The sequence below is a fragment of the Onychomys torridus genome, chromosome 4 (genome assembly GCF_903995425.1).
Source record: "Onychomys torridus chromosome 4, mOncTor1.1, whole genome shotgun sequence".
In the NCBI taxonomy this organism is placed as follows: Eukaryota; Metazoa; Chordata; class Mammalia; order Rodentia; family Cricetidae; genus Onychomys; species Onychomys torridus.
In genome coordinates this window covers 93,729,648-93,755,585 of record NC_050446.1, presented here as the reverse complement: position 1 = coordinate 93,755,585, position 25,938 = coordinate 93,729,648, and the positions used below count along the sequence as shown (strand labels likewise).

The following is a 25,938-nucleotide window of genomic DNA, read 5'->3' as shown; positions in this document are numbered from 1 at the left end:
ATTGGCTAGCTAGTCTACCCTAGCGGCCTGTGAGAGACCTTGTCTTAAACAAAAATCCAGGCAGTGGTGGTGCACACCGTGATCCCAGCACTTGGGAGGCACAGGCAGGTGGACCTCTGTGAATTTGAGCCAGCCTGGGCTACAGAGTGAATTCTAGGACATCCAGGACACACAAAAACCTTGTCTCAAAAACAAACAAACAAACAAACAAACAAAACAGGATCTGGGCCAGCAAGATTGCCTGCTACCAAGATTGCCAAACTGAGTTTGATCCCCGGCTGCACATGGCAGAAGAAGAAAGCCAATCCCGACAAGTCACCCCACCATGTGTCCTGTGCCACATGTGCCTGCTTACCAGCACCACACAATGATAACTAAAGATAAACGTAAATAAGGTGCTGGGGCGCGCGCGCACGCACGCACACACACACACACGCACACACACACACACATACACACACACACACACATACACACACACACATACACACACACATACACACACACACACACACACACACACATACACACACACACACATACACACACATACACACACACACACACACACACACACACACACACACACACACACATTTGGTGTTCAGGGAAGGGTTCTTAAGGCTGCCCCTATTTATTGGCGGTTGATAACTTTTGGGAGGGAGAGCGAGTTTAAGAGCGGGGCCTCTGGAAGGTTGTCCCTTCCCCAGTGGATGACTCCATGCTCTAGTGTAGAAGGGCAGCGCTGACTTGATTAAATGGATTAAAAAATTTTAAAAAGAGGACATGAAGTTGTGAAGGAGATGTGATGAGTTTTAGGGGGAGTTGGAGGTAAGGAGTAAGGGGTAATATGATCAATATATATTGCATACATGTATGAACTTTGAAAGAATAAAGAATAAATATCATAAGTGATAGAAATGAATACATATATTTATCATGCTTACTGTAGCTTAAAAGAAAAAGAAAAAAACATCACGCTTTCCTGGTTGACATAGCAAGTTTACCTGTTTACTCTCTTCTGTCCTTCTGAAAATCCTAATTATAATTGTAAAAGTAATTGTATCTTTCATCTTATTTATTGCAGTATCAGTATCAAAGATATCAATATCAAACCAGAGATACCCAGAATTTCAGCCATATTAAGCAAGCACCCTTCCACAGAGCCACAACCCTAAGTCCCATTGTATCATTTGAATGACTGCTGCCAGCTTAATAGTCAGGATGCTCCCCATTTTCATCTGTGTCCTGTGCTTTTGGTCCTCAGATCCCTCCTGTGGCCTTTCCTCATTCTATGGTATTATCTGTTGTAGGTGGCCACAAACAGCCGAGTTTACTTGTTTGATATTTTCCTTCTGGGAATTCGTGCTTTTAACAATGGACTTCAGATGATTTTAGAAGACAAGAGAATCTTGAAGGTGGGCATTAGAAGCCAATTCCTGTAGTGATGAGGTTAGGGCGGGTCCTAATGACTCTCCATCTTCTGACTCCGCAGGTTATCCATGATTGTCGATGGCTTTCGGATTGCCTGTCTCATCAGTATGGAATCATGCTGAACAATGTCTTTGACACACAGGTATGAAGGGGAATGCTGGAGAAAAGCCAGCACACATGATCCTAGTAGAAGATTCCCTGTCTAAAACATGAGAGCTGTCTACATAGAGTTTCCTGTCTACATAGAGACAGCTGTCTACCTAGAGTTCCCTGTCTACATAGAGACAGCTGTCTATGTAGAGTTCCCTGTCTACATAGAGACAGCTGTCTACGTAGAATTCCCTGTCTACATAGAGACAGCTGTCTACATAGAGTTCTCTGTCTACATAGAGACAGCTGTCTACCTAGAGTTCCCTGTCTACATAGAGACAGCTGTCTACCTAGAGTTCCCTGTCTACATAGAGACAGCTGTCTACATAGAGTTCCCTGTCTACATAGAGACAGCTGTCTACCTAGAGTTCTCTGTCTACATAGAGACAGCTGTCTACATAGAGTTCCCTGTCTACATAGAGACAGCTGTCTACCTAGAGTTCCCTGTCTACATAGAGACAGCTGTCTACATAGAATTCCCTGTCTACATAGAGACAGCTGTCTACATAGAGTTCCCTGTCTACATAGAGAGCTCCACATCATCCAGTGCTACACAGGGAGACCCTTAAAAAAATAAAAGATTGAGCCTGTTTTTCCTGGTTGCCATTCCTGCCCATTTCTCACATGAATTATATCTATAACTTGTGAGAACTATAAAAATTATAAGCTGGGCGGTGGTGGCGCACGCCTGTAATCCCAGCATTCGGGAGGCAGAGGCAGGTGGATCTCTGTGAGTTCAAGGCCAGCCTGGTCTATAGAGTGAGATCCAGGAAAGGCGCAAAGCTACACAGGGAAACCCTGTCTTGGAAAAAAAAAAATGTATAGCAAGTGACTTACATTTAGGAGGAAGTCTTCTCTTTTTACTCTAGAATTATAAAAGTAAGAAGGAAGCTGGGTATGCCATAACATTCAGAACTTCAGAAATTTGAAGGTCACTCAGAAGTCTGATGTGGAGACGTAATATGAAGTGAAAAAGTGCATCTCACCTTTATCATGTGTTTACCTCAGGGGTGTAGGTTGTTGAGACTATTACACCCCTTTAAAAAAACCCTATTTATGGGGCTATCAGGATAGCACTTGTTGCTACTGCAGAGGACCCTAGTTTTGTTCCCAACACCCACATATCCATCAGTAATTCTGATTCCAGGGGAACTGATGCCCTCTTCTGACCTCCACAGACACCGAGTGTACATATGGTGAACATACATGCAAGCAGGCGAATACACATATAAAACAAAGTAAATAAAGTAAATAATTTATTTCTTTTTTAAAAAAGATTTCTTTATTTATTTATTCATTCATTCATTCATTCATTCATTCGTTTGTTTATTTATTTGGGTACTTTGTCAGCATGTACAGCTGCACACCAGAAGAGGGCATCAGGCAGTTGTGAGTTGCCATGTGGGTGCTGGGAATTGAACTTAGGACCTTTGGAACAGCAGTGAGTACTCATTAACTACTGAGCCATCTCCCCAGCTCCAATTTATTTCTTAAAAATGAAAAAAACCTACCTGGCTCAGAATAATAACTTGATAAGATTTAAATGGACTCTTGCAAGGGACTGGAAGGAAATGACAAATGCCTTGCCTCATCCATTCTTAAGTCCTCACTTGGTTTCTGATTTGACCTTGAAGGCAGTAAAACCACTGGTCCCAGCGTGTTTTCTCTTTCCTTCCTGTTCTTGCGTCTTTCCTTTCCTCCCTTCCCTTGGTCTTTTTTTTTTTCTGTTTGGTGCTGGGGATTGATTATTACTTTGGGGGATCAATTCCTAAGTTCAATTTCTTGTTTAAATATGTGGCTCATTTTTACTCTGTATGTATCTACTCATGAAGTGTATACCATTTCTTATGTTTGCAGTTCCTTTGGGCCTCCTTTTAGAGTCTTTCAGTATACAGTATTGACACTGCCCTCGCACCATGCTTACTCCCGAAGTCTCAGAGGAGCCTCCATTGTCCCCTGAAGCCATCAGTATAAATATTGTTTTCCTTGCTATTGAATGAGCTCGAGGCCTTGCATAGAAGGCAAGCATTGTTGCTATAACTGATCACAAATTTGGCCTGGCTCCCTTAGTTCATTCTCTTACAGTTCTGAAGATGAGAAGGCTCACATCACTTTTCCTGGGTAAGAGTCAGGGCGACAGCAAGATTGTTTTAGAAGTTATCTGAGAGTGACTGCTCCCTGGCTTAAAAACAAAACCTTTGGCCAGGGTTTCTCTGTAGGTCTGCCTGTATTTGCTGTGTAGCTTAGTCTGCCCTTAGACTTGCAGCTACCTGCCATCTCCTACATCCCCAGTGCTGGCATCATTGCCTTGCTCTACCAAACCCAGCATATTTAGTGGGGCTTTGATTGTTTGTTGAGACAGGACTCATGTAGCCCTGACCTCAAACTCTGTAGCCAAGGATGATCCTGAACTACTAATTTTTCACCTCCTGGTTCCACTGCATTTATCAGTAGCTACAGGCCACGTACATTCATTGGTTTGTGACTCCTTTCTCCCTCTTCAAAGTATGTCATTCTGTTGATAGGAAGCAGGAAGATTCAGGATTTCAAGGCCAGTCTCAGCTACCTAGTGTTCAAGGTCAGCCTGGATCATATAAGGCCCTGTCTTAAAAACTTAAAAAAAAAAAAAAAAGGGAAGGAGATGTGTATGTATGTGTGCAATACTGGATAAATGGTTCACCAGTTAAAAATGCTTGCTGTATAATGGTGAGGCTCATACTAGGGTTCCAGCACCCACATAACAAGCTGAGTGTCCCCGTAAACACCTGTAACGCCAGATCTGAGGGAGGTAGAGACAGCAAGCTCACTGAAGCTTGCCGACTTCCCACCTAGCTGAGAAACCACAAGTCCCAGGTTCAGAAAGAGGCCCTGCCTCAGAAGACTAGGCAGAGAGTGATAGAGGACACTCCCACTGTCCTCTTCTGGCCTTCACTTGTACACATAGTTGCAAACATCTGTACACACGTGCATGAAGTAACATAGACATGTACATATACATAAAGAGTATGAGGGTGACTCAGTGGTTAAGAGCACGTGCTTCTCTTGCAGAGGACATGAGTTTGATTCCAGCAACCACATGGTGGCTCACAACTATCTGTAATGAGATCTGGCACCCTCTTCTGTATACATAATAAATAAATAAATCAAAAAAATAAAATTTTTTTTAAAAAACACTAATGACAGTCTATGTTGGAGAGGATGTAGAGCAAAGGGAACACTCCTCCACTGTTGGTGGGAGTGCAAACTTGTACAGCCACTGTGGAAATCAGTATGGCAGTTTTTCAGAAAATTGGGAATCCATCTACCTCAAGACCCAGCCATACCACTCTTGGGTATATACCCAAGGAATGCTCAACCATACCACAAAGATACATGCTCAACTATGTTCATAGCAGCATTATTCGTAATAGCCAGAACCTGGAAACAACCTAGATGCCCGTCAACTGGAAAATAGATTAAGAAAATGAGGTACATATACACAATGGAGTACTACTCAGCAGAGAAAAACAATGACAGCATGAAATTTGTAGGCAAATGGATGGGACTAGGAAAAATCATCCTGAGTGAGGTAACCCAAACCCAGAAGGACAAACATGGTATGTACTCACTCATAAGTGGATACTAGATATAAAGCAAAGAGCAATCAGACTGCAACCCACAGAACCAGGGAGCCTAGTTTGCAGGGAGGACCCTAGGATGACTGTGGCTTATAATAAGTTTTGGTTTTACTCAGTCACTGGGTAAGCTTCAGTGAAACATTTCACTATTAGGATAAGAATTTGTACTGTATCAGGCTGATAAAAAAAAATAAAAAAGGAAGGAAAGAGAAAATAAAGAAAAAGTAGGGCTGACAAGCTTTCTCGCCAGATAAAGGCATTTGCTGCCAATTCTGAGCACAATTCCTACAACTCATGATAAGAAGAGAGAAGCAACTCCCACAAGTTGTCTTGTGGCCTTCACAAGTACCAGACAGCATGCATGTGTCCCACCCAGATGGAGAGTAAAAGCACCTTGTCATCTGCTTCTGTCACCTTCCCCTCTGGTCCACTCTCCATCTGTGACTTTAAAAGAGCCCATGTGAAGCCAGGCGGTGGTGGTGCACGCCTTTAATCCCAGCACTCGGGAGGCAGAGGCAGGAGGATCTCTGTGAGTTCGAGGCCAGCCTGGTCTACAGAGTGAGATCCAGGAAAGGTGCAAAGCTACACAGAGAAACCCTGTCTCAAAAAAAAAAAAAAAAAAAAAAAGCCCATGTAAGCTGGGTATGACAACACATGCCCACAGTTCCAACACTAGGGGAGCTGAAGTGAGGGGGCCACCCTGCCAAACCAGCCTCAGTTACGTAGTTCTAAGCCATCTTGAGCTACATTTTAAGATCCTGTCTCAGAACAAAACATTTGATTTTATTTAGGACCTACTCAAATGATTTAGGATAATTCATCTTAGGAACCTTAATCAGATTCTAGGGATTAAGAAATATTTTTTTTGTCTGTTTAAAGACAGGGTCTCCTGCCACCCAGACTGGCCTCAAACTGAGGATGACCATGAAGTCCCTGATTCTCTGCCTCTGCCTCCCAAATGCTGGGATTACTGGCAAGCTCCGCCATACCCAGCACAGGCATAGATAGAGTCGTTATTCAACCTGTGGCATCCAGAAAATTTGTTCTTGCAGGTTTTTTTTTTTTTTAAATGCCGAATGCCATTTATTGAAGGAGAGAAGAGGTCCTAAATATAGGCTTACAGCACAATGGTAGAACCCCGGAGGGCAGAAGTTCGCTTCTGATTTTTTTTTTTTTTGAGCTGAGGATTGAACCCTGGGCCTTGCGGGCAAGCACTCTACCACTGAGCTAAATCCCCAACCCTGCTTCTGATGTTTCACAATCTTGCATCTAAGCTGTTAACGCCCAATATGCTGAATACACAGATGAGGAACATCCCTTAAGCATTCAGGAGGATGGAATCTTGCAGGAAATTGGCATAGGGAGGATGTCAAGGTCAAGGTCAGCAAGCAAGGCAACAGTTACCCAAAATGGGGGCCAGGGCCCTACAGGTCCCCCCTTTTACTAAAAAATGAGCTTCTGACTTAGGTTGCATGGGACATTAGCAGGTCACCTTACCTGTCCAGGACACACAGGCGTTCTGTCTTAGGTTGGTGAGTGCCCCCCCAGGTATTACCCGTCTCTGAATACTTATTATCATACAGGCTCAATTGTGTGAGAGCTGCAGAGTTAACTGTTGCCAAAGATCTCTAAGTGGCGCTGGGCTTGCAATCTGTGTGTTCGACACAGAAAAGACTAACAGAAGTCTTAACCCACCCATAGCCAGTAGGCTAAGGGCAATTGGGCCATTCCCTTCCTTAACGAGCCTTACTGCAAATTGAAGTCCTTGTAAGATGGTATCCCAAAAGCAAATGGAACTTGAGTTTGTAAATTTATAACTTTCAAAGCCAATCAAAATGTATATAACTATTGATTTAAATTTGTCATGCCCAATAGAATGAAAGATTAACTAACTGTGGTAGCTACTTCTGCTGCCAGGGTCTCCACTGTGCTAGCTGTAGTAACCAATTATGAAATGGCAATCCCAGAAACAGTAGTAGCAGCGGTTGTCACTGTTATAACAGCAACAATGGCAGCAGCGATGTCAAATTCTCTTCTGGAGCATGTGGGTATCCATTGGCATGAACACAACTCCAGGAACATGAACCGCCAAGGCCCATTATTCTTGATCCCAGCACAACTTAAGCTGGCAGCTCTTAATAGTGTAATGTTTCATTGAGGGTTGCTTGGTAATTGAGTAAAACCAAATCTATTATAAGCAACAGTCATCCTAGGGTCCCCTATGTCATATATATAGCCTTATGGTTCTGTGGGTTGCAGTCTGATTGTTCTTTGCTTTATATCTAGTATCCACTTATGAGTGAGTACATAGCATGTTTGTCCTTTTGGGTTTGGGTTACCTCACACAGGATGATTTTTTTCTAGTTCCATCCATTTGCCTGCAACAACAACCTGGTTGTTTCCAGGTTCTGGCTATTACAAATAATGCTGCTATGAACATAGTTGAGCATGTATCTCTGTTGGTATGGTTGAGCATTCCTTGGGTATATACCCAAGAGTGGTATGGCTGGGTCTTGAGGTAGATGGATTCCCAATTTTCTGAGAAACCGCCATACTGATTTCCACAGTGGTTGTACAAGTTTGCATTCCCATCAATAGTGGAGGCGAGTTCCCTTTGCTCCGCATCCTCTCCAACATTGACTGTCCTTAGTGTTTTTTGATCATAGCCATTCTGACAGGTGTAATGTGGTATCTCAGAGTCGTTTTGATTTGCATTTCTCTGATGATTAAGGATGTTGAGCATTTCTTTAAATGTCTTTCAGCCATTTGTGATTCTGGTTTTGTGAATTCTCTGTTTAGCTCTTTAGCCCATTTTTTATTTGGATTGTTCGGTATTTTGATGTCTAATTTCTTGAGTTCTTTGTATACTGTGGAGATCAGCCCTCTGTCAGATGTGGGGTTAGTGAAGGTCTTTTCCCATTCTGTAGGCTGTCTTTTTGTCTTATTGACCGTATCTTTTGCCCTGCAAAAGCTTCTCAGTTTCAAGAGGTCCCATTTATTAATTGTTGTGCTTAGTGTTTGTGCTGTTGGTGTTATATTTAGGAAGTGATCTGGTGCTAATGCATTCAAGACTACTTCCTACTTTTTCTTCTATTAAGTTTAGTTAGTGTAACAGGATTTATGTTGAGGTCTTTGATCCATTTGGACTTGAGTTTTGTGCATGGTGACAGATAGGAATCTATTTGTAATCTTTTACATATTGATGTCCAGTTATGTCAGCACCATTTGTTGAAGATACTTTATTTTTTCCATTGTATAGTTTTGGCTTCTTTGTCAAAAATCAGGTGTTCATATGTGAATGGATTAATGTCAGGGTCTTCAATTCAATTCCATTGGTCCGTATATCAGTTTTTATACCAGTACCAGGCTGTTTTTATTACTATAGCTCTATATTAGAGCTTGAGGTCAGGGATGGTGATGCCTCCACAGGTTGCTTTATCATATAGGATTTTTTTTAGCTATCCTGGGTCTTTTGTTTTTCTATATGAAGTGGAGTATTTTTTTTTTCCAAGTCTGTGAAGAATTGTGTTGGAATTTTGATGGGGATTGCATTGAATCTGTAGATTGCTTTTGGAAAGATTGCCATTTTTACTATGTTAATCCTACCTATCCATGAGCATGGGATATCCTTCCATTTTCTGATATCTTCTTCAGTTTCTTTCTTTAGAGATTTAAAGTTCTTATCAAAAAGATCCTTCACTTGTTTAGTTAGTGTTATCCCAAGGTATTTTATATTATTTGTGGCTATTGTAAAGGGTGATGTTTCTCTGACTTCTTTCTCATCCCTTTTATCCTTTATGTATAGGAGGGCTACTGATTTTTTTGAGTTGATCTTGTATCCTGCCACTTTACTGAAGGAGTTTATCAGCTGTAGGAGTTCCCTGGTAGAATTTTTGGGGTCACTTATGTATACTATCATATCATTTCTTGCAGTTTTTTTAAATCTCTATATTTGTGATAGGTGTGCATGTACATGTGGGTGCAGGCACAAAGGGACTATGTGCACATGTGGAGATCAGGAGACAACCTTGGGTGTGGGTCCTTGCTTTCTCTTTTACAACCGTCTCTTGCTGTTCACTGCTGCATACACCAGGCTAGATAGCCTGTGAGCTTTTGGGAACCCTCCTGACTCTGCCTCCTTTCTTGCCCTAGGAGCACTGGGATTCAGATAGGAATCCTATCTGCCAAGTCTTGCTTTATATGGATTCTAGGGATCAGATTCAGATTCTCACACATGCATGGCACATATTTTGCTCACTGAGCTGTTTCCCCAGCCCAATATAGCAAAGCTTAATTTTGTCCGTGTTCCTTACCAAAATGTCACCAGAGTGGCTGTTAAGTAGCAAACACAGTTCTTGAGCAGCTAGCTCTGCTGCCTTTATCCTGCCTACTGCACCCTTGCTGAATGTTACATAAACTTGTTTCTTCTATTCTGAAGAAAAAAAAATCTTAAATTCTTTTTCCCCATTCTCCAAAGGCACCAAAGTGTAATAACAAAAAGAGAGAAGAAAATAGACAACACAGAGCTGTGTTATTTCCTAGCTTGATTATTTTCTTTTCAAAATAAGTTGACTGACCTGCTTTAAATCTACCTATGGCATCCGTGGCATGACCTCAGGGCAAATGAAATTTAAACCTCTCTCTCTCCCCCTCCCCGCCTCCCTCCCTCCCCTTTCCCTCTCTCTCTCTGTATGTTTCTGTCTCTTTCTCATCTCATGTAGTCCAATTCCCCATGTCTTAGATGATGATCCTCTTGCCTCTGCCTCCCAAGTACTGAGGTTACAGGCTTGTACCAGAAAGTCTAGTTTTTGCTGGGGTGAAGCCCAGGGTCTCAGGCATGCTAGGCAAGCATGGTACCAGCAGAGCTACATCCCAGACCTTATAGGTAAGTCTCTCAGAGTATTTCTGACATGACATAATTTTCTGTGTATTGCTTAATTTTCATTTGTTTTTGTTGTGGGGTTAATTGTTTTCTGTTTCATGCATTAGGTAGCAGATGTCCTTCAGTTTTCCATGGAAACGGGTGGTTTTCTTCCAAATTGTATCAGTACTTTGCAGGAGAGTTTAATCAGACACCTTAAAGTTGCCCCTAAATATCTCTCCTTTTTAGAAGAGAGACAAAAGTGTATTCAGGTAAGTATTAAAAGATGTGTCATTTGAACTTTGGGTGTGCTTTGCACAGGACTGTTAGCCTTTGATAGAGAAGTGATAACTGCCACACAAGGTTCTAGGCAGTGCCAGAACCTTCGCTGTGCCAAGTGGATAGAAACCAGAGTCCAGATTTTTTTTTATTATTATTATAAATTAAAAAGTAATCTGAGTGCTGGAGAGATGGCTCAGAGGTTAAGTAAGAGCACTGACTGCTCTTCCAGAGGTCCTGAGTTCAATTCCCAGCAGCCACATGGTGGCTCACAACCACCTGTAATGAGATCTGGTGCCCTCTTCTGGCCTGCAAGGACACATGCAGGCAGAACACTGTATATAATAAATAAATTAATTTTAAAAAGAAAAAATACTCAAATTTTCAAGTTGGGATGGGGAAATTTTTATGGAAGTTTGAATTAAGACATTAGAACCAAAATCATCTTAGGCTTTTCCCAAAGCTATATAAATGTTCTTTAGTGAATGTCTTAGTTAGGGTACTATTGCTGTGAAGGGACACCATGGCCACATGACCACAGCAGCTCTTATAAAGGAAAACATGTAATGGGGTGGCTTATATTTTCACAGGTTTAGTCCATTATCATCATGGTGGTACGTGGCGGCATGCAGGCAGCCATGGTGTTGGAGAAGTAGCTGAAAGTCCTACATCTTGCAGACAACAGGAAGTGAACTGAGACACTGGGCATGGCTTGAGCATATATGAGACCCTCAAAGCCCACCTCCACAGTGACACACTTCCTCAAGCAAGGCCACAAGGCCACACCTCCTAGTAGTGCTGCTCCGGCCATTTTCTTGCAAACCACCACAGTGTATTATATCCTCATAAGCAAACCTGGGGTGTGAGTGTAGTACCTACAAAGTTGGTCATTGCTAAAATCTAGCATTTTTTTTCCCCTTCAGTGGTGCCAGGGATTGACTCAGGACTTTGTATATGATAGGCAAGTGCTCTATCGTTGAGCTATACTCTGCTCCAAGCCCTCCCTCCAACTTTGTGGGCTTTTGAAACCTAGGGTCCTAGACGTAGTAGGCAAGCTCTATGGCTGGCCTGCATCCTCAAACTTTGAGTGAGAAATCCTGATGTACCAGCCTCCCTCCCAACCCTACTTTTCTCTGACTTACTTTAGGGTACCCAGGGGTCCTGGGGTTTATCTATGTCTGGCGTGGGATATCTAAGGGGAAAAAAATCTACGAACACTGTGTTCTTATGTCTGTTAACTTTATTCCTCTAAGACAAAATTCTATCGATACAGCTACAGCTCCGTCAGGCATTCAGGACAGGAACAACTCTAGACATACCAAGCTCTTTATCCGGCTACCTTATTTCTCTGGGATGAAATCCTGTTTCTGTAGCTTCAGTTCTGTCCAGCTCCCCAGCTCATAGTCCTGCTAATGACTAAACTCCTATGCTTCCAGCCTCATCTTCATCCTCTGTATCCTCTTTCTTCATCTCTGCTACTCTCTACTCCTCGCACTCAGAAAACTCTACCTGAGATCTGTTTACTCTCTCCACAACCTGTCTTCCTCTCTTCTCTCTTGCCATGCCTTTCTGTCCATTTCTACAGAAAAATGCCTGCCCTTTCTTTCCCTGGGCATGCAGTTCTTTGCCTCCTCAGGAATGTTATTCTACCTCTCACCTTGATATGTAAAAACCTCTTTTGTTCTCAGTCAGTTGCTCTGGATAGCCTTAGGCCTCAGGTTAGGAGGAAGGCCTGAGCTTCATTTGCACAAGAAACAAAGCTATGCATCTCCTACCAGCTTGTCTTGCTTATGTGACCTTATCCAGGTACTGGCTCAGCAGGGAATTTACCTAGAAATTCTGAAATTTCAGAAACAGGTCTGAAAATATTTGGCCACGCAAGAATTTCATAGTAGAAGACTTCTGGAACATTAAAGTCTGGATAGCACCAAATACTCAGAATAAATGGTTTGCCTCTTGACAGTACCCTTGGCCAGTCAAGGTATAGCTTTAATACACAGCTGAATCCCTATAATATATTCTTGTGGCCCGCAAGAACTGCCAGACACTGTATATATGGGGTGCATGTACCTGCTCAGAGGCTACTGACCATGAGAAAGTAGAGATTAGTAGATGACGTTGGCAGTGTTTTAAATTGTTGTTTGTTTGTTTGTTTGTTTTTCCAAGGCAGGGTCTCACTGTGTAGCCCTGGCTACACTGTGTACCACCTGGCTAAATTTTACTGACTATTAGTTAAAACTGACTAGTCAGTGGTGGTGACTGGTCAGGGGCATGTTGTGCCCAGGTCACAAGACCCCCAAGAAAGACCACCACAGAGCCATTATCCAATGCAAGCACGCAGAGGTTTTTATTGACAAAACAAGCAAGCTTGGTCCGGTGTCCAGCATCTGACACAGTGGGTGGAGGAGAATGGCCCTCAAGCACTCACTTTAAGGGGTTTATATAGGAAAAGAGTACATGCGGTGTGGGATTGGACGAGGGGGCTTGGGGTGGGGTAAGCATAAGGTTACTAATCGCTAACAGGATTCAGGGTATCTATAGAGACATAAATTTTTATTCCCTATGTCCTGCTTTTGTTGACACATTCAGATTTATTGTTGCCATCCTGCTCTCCTCTGAGGTCAACTTCTGGTCAGTTGAGTCCATTACTCCCCATATCTTGTTTTGCCAAGTCCAGGATACATAGATTTATTATCCCAGCCTTGTAAGTTCAATTTCTGATCACCTCTAAAACTGCTGGTCAGCAAATACCTTTGGAGGAGGAGGAGAAAAATGGTTTTACTTTCTCTAGGAAAATCCAGAAGTATGGTTGACAAGACCTCTTCCACCCCCTTTATTGAAAATCTTGGCCCTGGAAACAACCTACTTGCTTCCACTCCGCTTGGTACTCTTGGATGAGATGATGTCGGACTTAACCACACTGGTGGATGGGTACCTAAACACCTATCGAGAAGGTTCTGCAGACCGGCTTGCAGGCACAGAGGTAAGTGCAGCTTTCTGTGGGTGTGTTGTGTATTCTCTGTCTCTTCCTCTATCCGCTGTTGGTTTGGGGACTCCCTGTGTGATTGTACATTTGCTGTGTGGGAGATCAAACAGAAGACCTCATACATTTTCAGCAAACCCCTGACTAATGAACCACATGCACAGCCCTTTCTAAATTTTTTGTTTTAAGAAAAGGTCTGACCAAGTTGTCTAAGATGGCCTTGATCTCTGTCCTGCCTCCTTCTGGAACAGTTGGGCTTACAGTCTTGGGACTCTAGATTTCTAGACTGTGACACCTACTCTTCACAAATACAGCAACTTTCATGGGATAGCCTTGTGTTAAATCTTCTTTTTCTCCAACAAGGACTGATGTGTCCCTTTCCTCAAACTTGCTATGTAACTGAGGATGACCTTGAGTTCCTGGTCCTTCTGCCTTCCCCTGTGCAGTGCTGGGCTGCAGGCATGTGCCACCATGCCCTGTTTTTGTAATGCTACATATCAAACTCAGGACTTTACTCATGCTAGACAAGTATCCTGCCACCTGAGCTACAACATAGACCCCTTTATTTGCCTGTAAATTATATATTTTATGTGTGTATGCGTGTGTGGGAGGGAGTATGGATGGAGGCTGGCAGGGACACCAGATCTCCAGAAACGAGTTACAGATAATTGTGAGCCATCATGTGGATGCTGGGAACCAAACCTGGGTCCTCCAGAAGAGCAACAATTTCTCTTAACCAATGAGCCTTTTCTCTACCTCCTTGTTTTGTTTTTTCAACAAAGTATTATATATCCAGGATTGACCTTAAACTTACTATATATCTAAGAATGATCTTGAACTCCTGATTTTCCTGCCTCCACCTCTCAAGAGCTAGGATTACAAGCGTGTGCCACCATGTTGAGACTGAAGCATTGTGTATATGTATGTCTGTGTCGTGTGCATGCATGTCTGTGTGGTGTATCCATGTTTGTACCCATATGTGGAGTGCTAGCCTGTGCTTAAGTTTATGGAGGCCAGAGATCAACATGTATTTTCTTCTGCTGTTCTTTACTTTATCTGCCCTTTGGTTTCTCAAGACAGGGTTTCTCTGTGTAGCCCTGGCTGTTCTAGAACTCGCTCTGTAGACCAGGTTGGCCTCAAACTCACAGAGATCCACCTACTTCTGCCTCCAGAGTGCTAGGATTAAAGGCATGCTCCACTACTGCCAGGATCAGACAGATTTTCTTTTAATTAAAAATAAGAGGATAATAGAGCTGGGTGTGTATCTCATGCTAGAGTGCTTGCCTAGTACACATAAAGTCCTGAGTTTGATCTCTACAACCATATAAACTGGGCATGGTGGTTCACACCTGTAATCCCAGCACACAGGAAGATCAGAATTTCAAGGTCATCTGGAACTACATAGTGAATTCTATGCCATCCTGAGCTACCTGAGACACTGTCTTAAAACAAACAGCAGCAAATTCCCCCAAAATATGTGAATATACCATAGCAGTAGTACACACTTGTAATTCTAGCCCTTAGGAGGCTAAGGTCAGATTATGGTGAGTTCCAGGCAGCAACTATGGGTTACATAGTAAGTTTAAGATTATTTGGGGCTACATGGTGAGACCCTGCCCCCAAAAAGATACTGAAAAAATATGTAAAACTATGTTACCATATGGGTAGAATAATTTTAGAAAATTATAAAAATTCATACTTGAAGGGGTTGACATGTAATCTAGGACTTGGGATGTTGGTCACTGGTAGAATACTAGTCTACCTGGTTATAAAGCCTGAGTGGGATCCCATTTACCACACACATGAGAAGTGCAGACAAACATTTACTAAGTCAGACACAAACACACACACACACACACACACACACACACACACACACACACACGAGATCGTACCTGGGTGTTAAAGCTTTTCAGAGGGTGCACCTTCTAAACCAACTTAAGCCAGGCTGGGAAACATGTTTCTTGTACACACACACACACACACACTTAAATATTTAATTTTCTTAAATACTTAAATTACTCAATACCATCAAAATTTTAAAGTAGTAATAGTATATTGGGAACACTAGAGGGCACTACAGGAACACATTTGGACAAACTTACTTGCCTAGTCTCCTCAGGGGTGTTCGGAGGGATCGCAGAGACCATGTTTGGTTCTTTGCAAACCTGTGCTTGTTCGTTTCCCCAGCCTGAGTGTATGGAGCTGCCAGAGGAGCTTCTTCAGCTCAAGGACTTCCAGCAGCAGCGCCGAGAGCGAGCTGCGAAGGAGTACAGAATGAATGCGCAGGGCCTCCTCATAAGGACAGTGCTGCATCCAAAGACACCAGCTGGCCGCACTCCAGGGAAAGAGGACCCAGTCAGAGGCCTTTTAGTTTGTCAAACTGCGGACACAGACAAAGCTCCACACTTGCTATTTCACAGATCTTATAAGGATGAGAATTTTTTGGACAGAGAATCTAAGCAAACCACATCAAATTCTCAAATTCTGCCTCCCATGAAGGAAGGCGAAGCCAGTGAGGATTCTGAGAACAAACCAATGTGTCAGGAGTCAGGGGTGCCAGAAGACCTGAGAACCCAGAAGGCTCACTCCCTGACTCCCACGCATGCGTTTCAGTCACATTTTTCTTTGAAAGAGGAGATAGAACAGTTGCTGATGGTGGAAAATAAGGGAGCTTTAAGAAGCCCAGATGAAGACACTTTGGTGTCTCCTTCTCTCCCTCAGGAAAGCTGGGGGGCACCAAGTGACACCAAGTTCCCCCTTCCCGAGAACGCTCTGATTTCTACACTTCCACCCTGCCCAGCGCTGGAGAAGACAGACTCATGGATAAGTCCATCTCCAGATCTGTTTTAGGATTTATGGTTGGCTGCTGAGTCCATGAAGGGGACTCATCTACCCTGCCAGCAGAGTCCGTGTGAGTCTCTCCTGGGGTAGGGTGGTTAGGTCTCAGCCACAGGCTTCTGGGAAAATGATGGCCTTCAGTTAGTGCTTCTTCCTGGTGTATGGATTAGGATGGAAGGAATAAGTGACATAATGGACCAAGTGTGATTCTGTCAGTATGTGCAGAAATATTCCCAGTAGCCTGAGTCATCACTTCTCATGATTTAGGTTTCGAGGATTTAAAGAAGTGAAGAATGCTTCTGCCCAGGATCTGGAAGGATCTAGTTTAGGAATATTGTGAGCAGCTCCTGTGGATGGTAGAGTTGGTGCAGCATGCACTGGCCATGGGTTCAGTCTGCAGCATCACCAAAAAACAAGTTGTATTTTTATGTTTGTTTGGGTTTGGTTTATTTTTTTGGCCTTTATAGTGAAGTAAATCTAAAAACCCTTATTTATAGGTTAAAAAATGTTTATCATCCAACTTCACCAGTACTTTTCTCCTTAAAATGTTACTTGAGTTGTGAATTTTTGTCTGTTGTATTCTAGCCTGAGAATAAGTAATGTCAGTATAGGCTCAGTCTCAATTATCTTTATATTTCATTAACCTTAAGGTTTTGTCCATTTTCCTAACAAGGCAGAGGCGCTGGCTTCTTTGTTATCCCCTTTGTGGAAATGTAAAATTTGAGTCCATTGTATTTGCCTAGAGCTGCTACATTTTCTTAGAGTGAGAAAAAACCAGCTTGAGGGGCGTTTGGTGTTGAGTGTTCAGAAATCACTCTTACTCTTCTGTGTAAAACAACCAATAAACCTGCTTTGGCATCAGGTCATCTCTCTTTTTCCCTTTTTGTATGAGATTGTGGAAATTTTAGAGTAATATCTGAATTCCTAGGTCTGGAGTCTTGTTTAGAAATCTGTATTCTAGCTAGACACCATGGTGCACACCTCTGACCCCAGCACTATTCTAGCTAGACACCATGGTGCACACCTCTGATCCCAGCACTATTCTAGCTAGACACCATGGTGCACACCTCTGATCCCAGCCTTTGGGAGGTTAGGCAGGAGGGTAGCAGTTTGAGGCCAGCCTAAGTCTCATGGGAAGACCATGTTTCATTAATTTTTAAAATCTGCCTACCACCTGTTACAGGACTGGTACCACACCTTGAAGATGCAGGGATAGTCCAGGATCAGCAACATCATTGGACAACCCATTGTTTTATGAGTGTCTCTGAAGGAATTAGTGTTCCCTCTCAGATTCCAGACCCAAAGCAGGGAGTAGTGGCCCACCTCTGTAATCCTAGCACTTAAGAGGAAGAAGCAGGGGGATCCAAAATTCAAGCTTATTCTCCGCTCTGTAGTGAGTTCAAAGCCTGTCTGAGCACAGGAAACCTGTCTCAGCAACAAAACAAACTAAATGAAATGCTCTTAAATGAACAAGAACTTTTAAGGCTGGAGAGACTTTTATGGCTTAGTGGTTAAGAGCACTGGCTGTTCTTCCAGAGATCCTGACTTAATTCCCAGCAACCACATAGTGGCTCACAACCATTTATAATACGATCCGATGCCCTTTTCTGACATATAGTTATACATGCAGTGCACTCATACATAAAATATAAATGAATAACATTTTTAAAAAGGAAAAGGACTTTTAAATGAAAGGTTTTTATTTATTTTTATTTTATGTACATGAGTGTTTTACCTATATGTATATCTGTGCACCATGTATGCTCAGAAGCCAGAGGAGGGCGTTGGATCCCAGCCCTAAACAAGACATTTCTACCATTTCCTCTAAGGCTCAGGGAACATTGCAGAACAGGAAGTGGAAAAAGATCAAGAGCCAGAGAGGGGCCAGGTGGTAGTGGCACATGCGTTTAATCCCAGCACTCGGGAAGCAGAGGCAGGCGGATCTCTGTGAGTTCGAGGTCAGCCTGGGCTACAGAATGAGTTCCAGGACAGGCAGAGATGTTACACAGAAAACCCCTGTCTCAGAAATTAAAACAAAACAGCAACAACAACAACAAAAAAAGAGCCAGAGACAGAAGGGCCACAGATACCATCTGGGCAAGATAGCCATCAATCGCAACCCAAACTCCCATCCGTAGATGATTGTATAAGAATGGGCCTGTCAGTCAAGCTTGGCTGGAAGACTGCCTCTGGTGCCTGCCCTCACTGCTGAACTGGTCCCTGCTGATAGATTCGGGAAGCAGAAATCTGGTCTTTATTTGTATACCTTCTAGTGCCCCCACCCGGCTCTGCGGGGTAGTTCTGATTCAGTGGTCATACAGTTGGCCTGCTTAAACTAAATGGGTCTCAAAAAAAAGACCAAAAGTTGCCAGGTGGCACACGCCTTTAATCCCAGCACTTGGGAGGCAGAGCCAGGTGGATCTCTGTGAGTTCGAGGCCTGCCTGGTCTACAGAGCTAGTCCAGGACAGGCACCAAAACTATGCAAAGAAACCCTGTCTCAAAAAACCCAAAAACCAACCAAACAAACAACCCCCCACCCTAAAAAAAACCAACGAAAGTCATGAATCTGTGAAAGGAACTGGTAGAGAGGAGGGGGCACTTGATGAGGGTAGGGAGATGAGAGTCTGTGGGGGGAAATTAATCAGAATATACATGTATGAAATTGTCAAAGAACAAAATTAATAAAGCAATGTATGGATGGCATCCCAACAAGTTGCACAAAAAGATGACCCTTTCCTTCCTTCCTCTTCTAGGAACTTGTTCCTAATGACTGTTTGCCTTGGTTTACATTGTAGTGGATGATTCTCATCAGCTGTTTACATCTAACGGCTGTCACTAGTTCATAAGAAAAGGAAGGGGGTGTAAAAATTAAAGTTGTTTGGCACCAAAAGAGAGAGAGAAGTGGGCTGCAGGTCGGACTTTCGTCACTGCTTAGCCTGCTGCTCTCTAAAGTGTGCATTTATGTTATGTGCAGGGGTGATTGCCTGCATGGATGTCCGTGCACCGATGCATGCAGTGACCCTGGAGGCCAGAGGAGAGCACTGGATCTTCTAGGCCTGGAGTTACAGATGGTTGTGAGCCACCGTGTGGGTTCTGGGACTCAAACCCAGTCCTCTGGAAGAGCAGCCCAGTGCTTTTAACTGCTGCTCCATCTCTCCAGCCCCCACCCACTATTTTCTTGCTGTATGCAGAATTAAAAAAGAAAAAAAAAAAAGAGGGAAAGGTATGGAAGGCTCAGCAGGTAATGGTGCTTCGCACCACGTCTGAGGACCTGAGTTCAACCCATCAGTGACAGATGCTGCAAGTTCCTCCTCAAAAACAAACAAAACCCCTTAGGATCTTGTGGGAGACGTGAATGCACATGTTTAACAAAATGACAGTTAACGTTCAGTGTGCACCATGATGATGATGAACGAGAGGCAGAGGAGCCGTAGAGAGAGGATGCTTGTTCTGGAGCTGAAGTGTGTGAGCATGCTTCTTGAGAGGTAGAGGGGTGCGCTGTAGCAGAAGAAGGATTTCCCTGTAGGGAGAGGAGAAAACATACAGGGTATGGTCCTGTGAGGCAGGGAGGTAGATGTATCTGTGTGTGTGTGCTCTGGGAGTTGTTGGGTTTTTTTTTGTTTTTTCTTTTTTCTTTGGTTCCAAGCCAAAGAACTGACTCGGCTAATGTAAGCAAAAAGAGAATTTATTGGAAAGATGAATGACTCTCAGAAATGATGGGAAATCTAGAGAATTAAATTTGGAGATAGGATCAAGGATGCTGCAGAACTGGAGGGAGCAGCAACTACTCAGCTGTTGGAGTGAGTGCCAATAGGGATGTTCCTGTCCCTGAAGAATCTGACTTGGGATTCAGAATCTTGAGACAGGGATGGGAACTGGGATCAGTAGATGGTCATAGTAAGAAGTGCGTTATTATTACACAGGGGTGACTGGATGACATAATTTAGTGTACTTTACAAAAGGCTATAGGCATATCCTAAGATCCTTAGAAAGGATGATGTGTATAGTGGTGTGTGGAATCCCAGCATTTGGTGGATGGAGGCAGGAGGAGTGAGCATACAAAAAGTCTAGGGGCTGGAGAGATGGCTCGGGGCTTAGGAACACTTGCTGTTCTTTCAGAGGACCCAGATCCAATTCCCAGCATCTGGCACCGTCCTCTGGCCTGTCTGAGCACCAGGCACACGTCCTACATAGACAGATGTGTGGACAAACTCTCAGAGGAAGAGTACAAAGATCTGGACTATATGGAGTAGACGTTGCCAGGAAACACAACAAGAAAAACCAAATGCCCAGAGCTGAGGACATGGCTCAGTGGAGAAAGTGCTTGTCACACAAACATGAAGACCTGAGCTTGGAACCCCAGGACCCATGTAAAAAGCTGGACATGGGAGTTCCCTGGGGCTCACTGGTCAGCCAGTCTAATCAATTAGTGAGCTCAAGTTTCATCAAGAATCTTTGTCTTGGGGGCTGGAGAGATAGCTCAGCAGTTAAGAGCACTGCTTGTTCTTCCAAAGGTCCTGAGTTCAATTCCCAGCAACCACATGGTGGCTCACAACCACCTGTAATGAAGTCTGGCGTCCTCTTCTGCCCTGCAGGAATATGTATAGACAAGACACTGTATACATAATAAATAAATAAATAAATCTTAAAAAAAAATCTTTGTCTTAAAACACTGGACAGTGGTGACGCACACCTCTTTCCCTCCTTACTCCCCATCTCTCTCTCTCTCTCTCTCTCTCTCTCTCTCTCTCTCTCTCTCTCTCTCTCTCTCTCCATCTCTCTATTGAAACAGGATCTCTACATACAACCCTGGAGCTCACTATGTAGCCCAAGCTGACCTCGAACTCACAGGATCTATCTGCCCGCCTGTCTCTGCCTCCCAAGTACTGTGATTAAAGGTGAATGTCTGGCTATCCCCATATAAAATTTGAAGGGCACATAGAAGAAGCCACCTGAAGTGCTCATCACATCCATCTATTATTGTTCTGTTTGCTTCCCCTAAAACACGTGGGGGAATAAGAGAAACTCTTTCAGAAGCACATAGCAATGTGATGAGGAGAGCTTACAATAACGAGGGTTTGGAGGATGTATAAATGAGTTGTGTGGGGAAGAAAGGAAGTGGTCTGTGGAGTGACATCCTAGAAATGTAATTAGAAGAAAAATGACACCGAAGGGAGATTGGGAAATCAGAGCCAGACAGCCGAAACGCTGTGTATTAAAAGGTCCAGCCCTGATGACATCCAAACAGCGGCGAAGTTGCATGACTAATTGTTAATGTTGAAAAAACAACAGGAAAATTACAATATCATGTATTGTTTCTCTTACACTTTTAGGTAAAAAATTCTTTTTATTATTTTCCTGAAATGTAAAGAATGCAGGGGGCTGTGCACATGCTTTGGATGGACAGTCCTTGCTAGCACATGGCAAGCTGAGTATGGAGGTGACTCCTGTAGTCACCCAGGAGGGAGAAGCAGGGGGACAGCAGTTCAGGGCCATCCTCTGCTAGCTGAAGGCCAGTCTGGGCCAGGTGAGAACCTGACTGAAGAAGAGAAATGTCATTGTGATTTTCATGTATTTCTATGTGTGCTTCAGGTACTGAACAAATAACAGAAATCAGGGAAGAATGAGAAAAAAAATGCTAGCATTTCAAAAAAGTGTTTCTGAAGCTAGGCAAGGTGATGTGGTCTTGTGACTTCAGCACTAGGGCAGGAAGATCTGGAGTTTACAGCAGGCCTGAACTACACTCTGAGAATCTCGCTTTTAAAAAAAGCATTAGGCAGGGCATTGTGGTACATGACTTTGATCCCAGCACTCAGTGTTGGGCAGCTATCTGTGAGTTCCAGGAATACCTAGGACTACACAGTTAGACCCTGTCTCAAAAAAGAAAGGAAGGAAGGAGAGAAGATAAGAAGGGAGGGAGATAGGGAGGGAGGGCAGCTTTTGGAAACCACCACAACACAACTATGATCTTAACTTTAAATAAAATAATGAAATAGATACTTAAAAGTAAAAAGTTCGTAAGCCTCCAAAGAATGAAGGAATTGTGACTTACCAACATTAGGCTGAAATGTAAATAGTAGACTTTGCCAGATTGGTGTGAGTGGTTTTCTGGGGGGTTTTTGGATTAAGAATTCCAGGAACAAGAGAAGAAACAAAGTGTTATATACTCTGTTGAGTTATGAGCAACGCAGGGTGACCCATCGTCCCGTGAAACCTCCATTGGGAATTCATATGTAGTGGTTTCCAGCAACCACATGATGGTTCACAACCATCTGTAATGAGATCTGGCGCCCTCTTCTGTATACATAATAAATAAATAAATCTTTTTAAAAATTCAATTTCCTCAGTACTCAGGAGGCAGAAGCAGGCAGATCTCTGAGTTTGAGGCCAGCCTGTTCTACAGGTTGAGTTCCAGGGTAGTCAGGGATACACAGAAAAACCCCATCTCAACAAATCAAAAAAAAAAAAAAAGAGTTTTTGAAATTTTAGGCTGGAGCGATGGCTCAGCAGCTTAGAGCTCTGGCTGCTCTTCCAGAGGACCCCGGGTTTGATTCCCAGCACCCACATGCAGCTCATAGCTGCTGGAACTCCAATTCCAGGGGGTCTAACGCCCTCTTCTGACCTCCTCCAGCACCAGGTATAATGTGATGAGCAGACACACATGCCAGTAAAACAGACACATAAAATAAAAATACAATTTTAAATTTATTATTAATTTGTGGCCGGGGTTAGGCACTCCATAGCACTCATGTGGAGGACAGTGGACATTTTTCAGGTTTCTGTTCTTTCCTTCTACTGTGGATTATGGGGGCTGAACTCAGGTTGTTTGACTTGCATGGCAAGTGTTTTACTGAGTAATCTCACTCAAGACGCAAATTTTATATGGGAATATGCTGTTTTGTTTCGAGATAGGGTTTCTCTGTGTGGCCCTGGCTGGCCTGGAACTCACTCTGCAGACCAGGCTGGCCTCGAACTCACAGAGATCCACCTGACTCTGCCTCTTGAGTGCTGGGATTAAAGGCGTGCGCCACTTTCCCCACCAGATGATATATCTTTTTGAAACAGCAGGGGAAGCGCTTTTTTCTGGCAGGAATACACTGAAAGTCTTAAAGCTTCTGTCTGGACAGAACTAGCAGCTGTTGTCTGTTCTACTCACATTGTCTTGGCCAAACACAGCCAAGCCACTCACGTGGAGTGAATGCTCCAGGAGCCACTGGAGTCACACTGGTGGTACTCTTGAGTACCAGGCGCTCTGAAGAACAAGCCAGGAGGCCACTCTGGAGACTGAGGCAAGAAGATCATGAGATTAAGGTTTGCTAAAACCCTATTTCTTTCTTTTTTGAATTAAAATCTTTTATTTTTTGTGTTATGAGTGTGTAGCTTGCATGCATGTCTGTGCACCATGTGTATGCCTGGTACCCAAGGAGGCTAGAAGAGGGCATCAGATACCCTGTAATCAAAGCCACAGATGGCCCTGAGCTGCCACATGGATGCTGGGATCCTTCAGGAGAGCAACCAGTGCTCTCAACCATGGAGCTAACTCTCCAGTTCTCTAAAACCCTATTTCCAAAACAAAGAAGTCCAGCAAAACCATACACAGAAAAGAACCCCGGGGGGCTGGGGATACATCCCTATCAGGAACAAAACCCTGGCTTTGATCTTCAGCACTGCTTGTAAACTTGGATCCTGTATAGTCCACGTTATCCTCAAACTCGATATAGAGTGGATGATGACCTCAAACTCTTGATCCTCCTGCCTCAACCTAGGAAGTACTAGAAATATAAGAATTTATGTGTGCCTCTGTGCCTAGTGGGCCTTAGGTATTTTTGCAAAAATGTTAAGCTCATAAATCCCACAAATTTTTGGAGTGTTGATTGGGTTGGTCCTGAGTTCACAAGTGACTCTAGGGATAATCAACACTGAGGAAATCAGGAATTCCAAGCATGAGCTGAGTTTGAATCTCCACTCACTTGGAGTTTTCTTTAATACCTCTTGACAAAGTTTTTCCCATAAATGTCTGACACAGCATCTGTCAGGATAACTTCTAGGTACTTTTTATTTTGAAACAATTTTAGACTTACAGAAGAGACCCAAAGAACAGAAATTCCTGGAACTCTTGTTCACTCAGGTTCTCTTAGTATCATTATGGACATCTGTAACTATTGTGAAATAAGTATTTATAAACTATGATGAACTGAACTATGCAGTGTTTTTAGAGTCCACCTATTTTTCCAATAGTGTATTTTTTCAGCCTCATTATCCAACCCAGGGTATTATATTGTATTTTGTTTGGTGTTACTTTAAATAATATTTGTTAAAAATTTTACTTCCTACCTGCTTATTACCAGTATATAGAAATATAATTGTGTTACACATTAATTCTGGTTTTTGTCTTTTTAAAGACTCTATCAATTTTAATAATTACTCCATATTTTCTACACATGCATATCACTTATGAATAATGACTTTTATTCCTTTCTAACTATAAAATTTTACTCTGGTGTTGAGGCACAAGTCTCTAATCATAGCACTTAGAAGACTAAGGCACAAGAATTGTAAGTTTGAAGACAACCTGGGCTACATGGTGTTTCAAAAATCAAACATAAAACTGTGCAACTTACATTCCCTTTTCTTGGATTCTTGCTGACTGAGGTTTCTAATAGTTTACAGAAGAAAGCATCCTTGTCTTGTTCTTTATTTCAGTAAGCGAACATTCTGGGGCGGGGTGGGAGAGGCTCTTGGGTTAAGAGTACTTGTTGCTCTTTCTAAGGTCCAGATTCAGTTCCTCACCCCCACACAGTGCCTCACAACCACCCACAACTCTAATCCCAGGGCGTCCAGTGTCTTCTTCTGACTTCTGGTGGCACCAGACATGCACATGGTGCTATGCATATCATACATTCAGGCAAAACACTCAAATACATAAGTAAAGTAAATAGATCTTTTTTTTTTTAATTAAGAAAAATTTCTGTTTGAGGTAGAGAATGAGGTGGAAGGGTTGATGTGAGTTGGAGGCTGTTCTGAGATGCACAGTGAGGTCCACTTCAGCCTGATCCACAGAGTGAGAGCCAGTCTTCAAAACTACGGGATGGGAGGACTTTCACCATTCAGTATGTGTGTGTGTGTGTGGTATGTGTGTGTGTGTTGTTTCATTTTATTTAACAATTATCCTTATCAAATAAAGCCTTTCTTCCAATTTGCCAAGAAATTTCAGAAAAATCGTAAGTAGATACCTAATTTTTTTTTGTTTATTTGTTTTACAAGGCAGGGTTTCTCTGTGTAATAGCCCTGCTGTCCTATAACTAGCTGTATTGTCAAGGCTGGCCTCGAACTCACAGAGTCTGCCTGCCTCTGCCTCCTGAGTGCTGGGATTAAAGGTATGTGCTGCCACCACCCAGTTGTGGATACTTAATTTTATCAACTCATTTCCTATATCTGGCATGATCATTTTATAATTTCCTTTTTGTATTATGGTATAGAACTAATCTTTATAGATATTTAAACTAAGATTGGATTCCTGAAGGAAACATAATTGGTTCACTTTATATATTACTGGATTGTGTGCTAATTATGCTTATGAGCGACACTGATACAAAATTTTTCTTTTCCATATTTTTGTGTTTTGTTAATAAGATTATATTAACTTGGGGCTGGGTGGTGGTGGTGCAGGCCTTTAATCCGAGCACTAGGGAGGCAGAGGCAGGCAGAGTTTGAGGCCAGCCTGGTCTACAGCAAGAGTTCCAGGACAACGAGGGTTACAAACCCTGTCTTG

The 25,938-nt window shown here is 42.9% G+C and overlaps 1 protein-coding gene across 6 annotated transcripts in view; it reads left to right on the top strand.

The window, feature by feature from the left end:
- The window catches only part of Exd1 (exonuclease 3'-5' domain containing 1), a 50,146-nt gene extending 33,115 nt beyond the window's left edge, over positions 1–17,031 (top strand). For 5 of the 6 annotated variants that reach the window (XM_036184053.1, XM_036184054.1, XM_036184052.1 and 2 more), the window contains 5 exons: positions 1,314–1,418; positions 1,496–1,576; positions 10,191–10,334; positions 13,133–13,324; positions 15,515–17,031. In XM_036184053.1, the coding sequence (XP_036039946.1) occupies positions 1,314–1,418; positions 1,496–1,576; positions 10,191–10,334; positions 13,133–13,324; positions 15,515–16,177 (1,185 nt within the window). In that variant the 3' untranslated portion in view covers positions 16,178–17,031. The remainder of the gene's footprint in view (positions 1–1,313; positions 1,419–1,495; positions 1,577–10,190; positions 10,335–13,132; positions 13,325–15,514) is intronic. The other variant, XM_036184055.1, reaches the window with a different exon arrangement.
- The last annotated feature ends 8,907 nt before the right edge of the window (positions 17,032–25,938 follow it).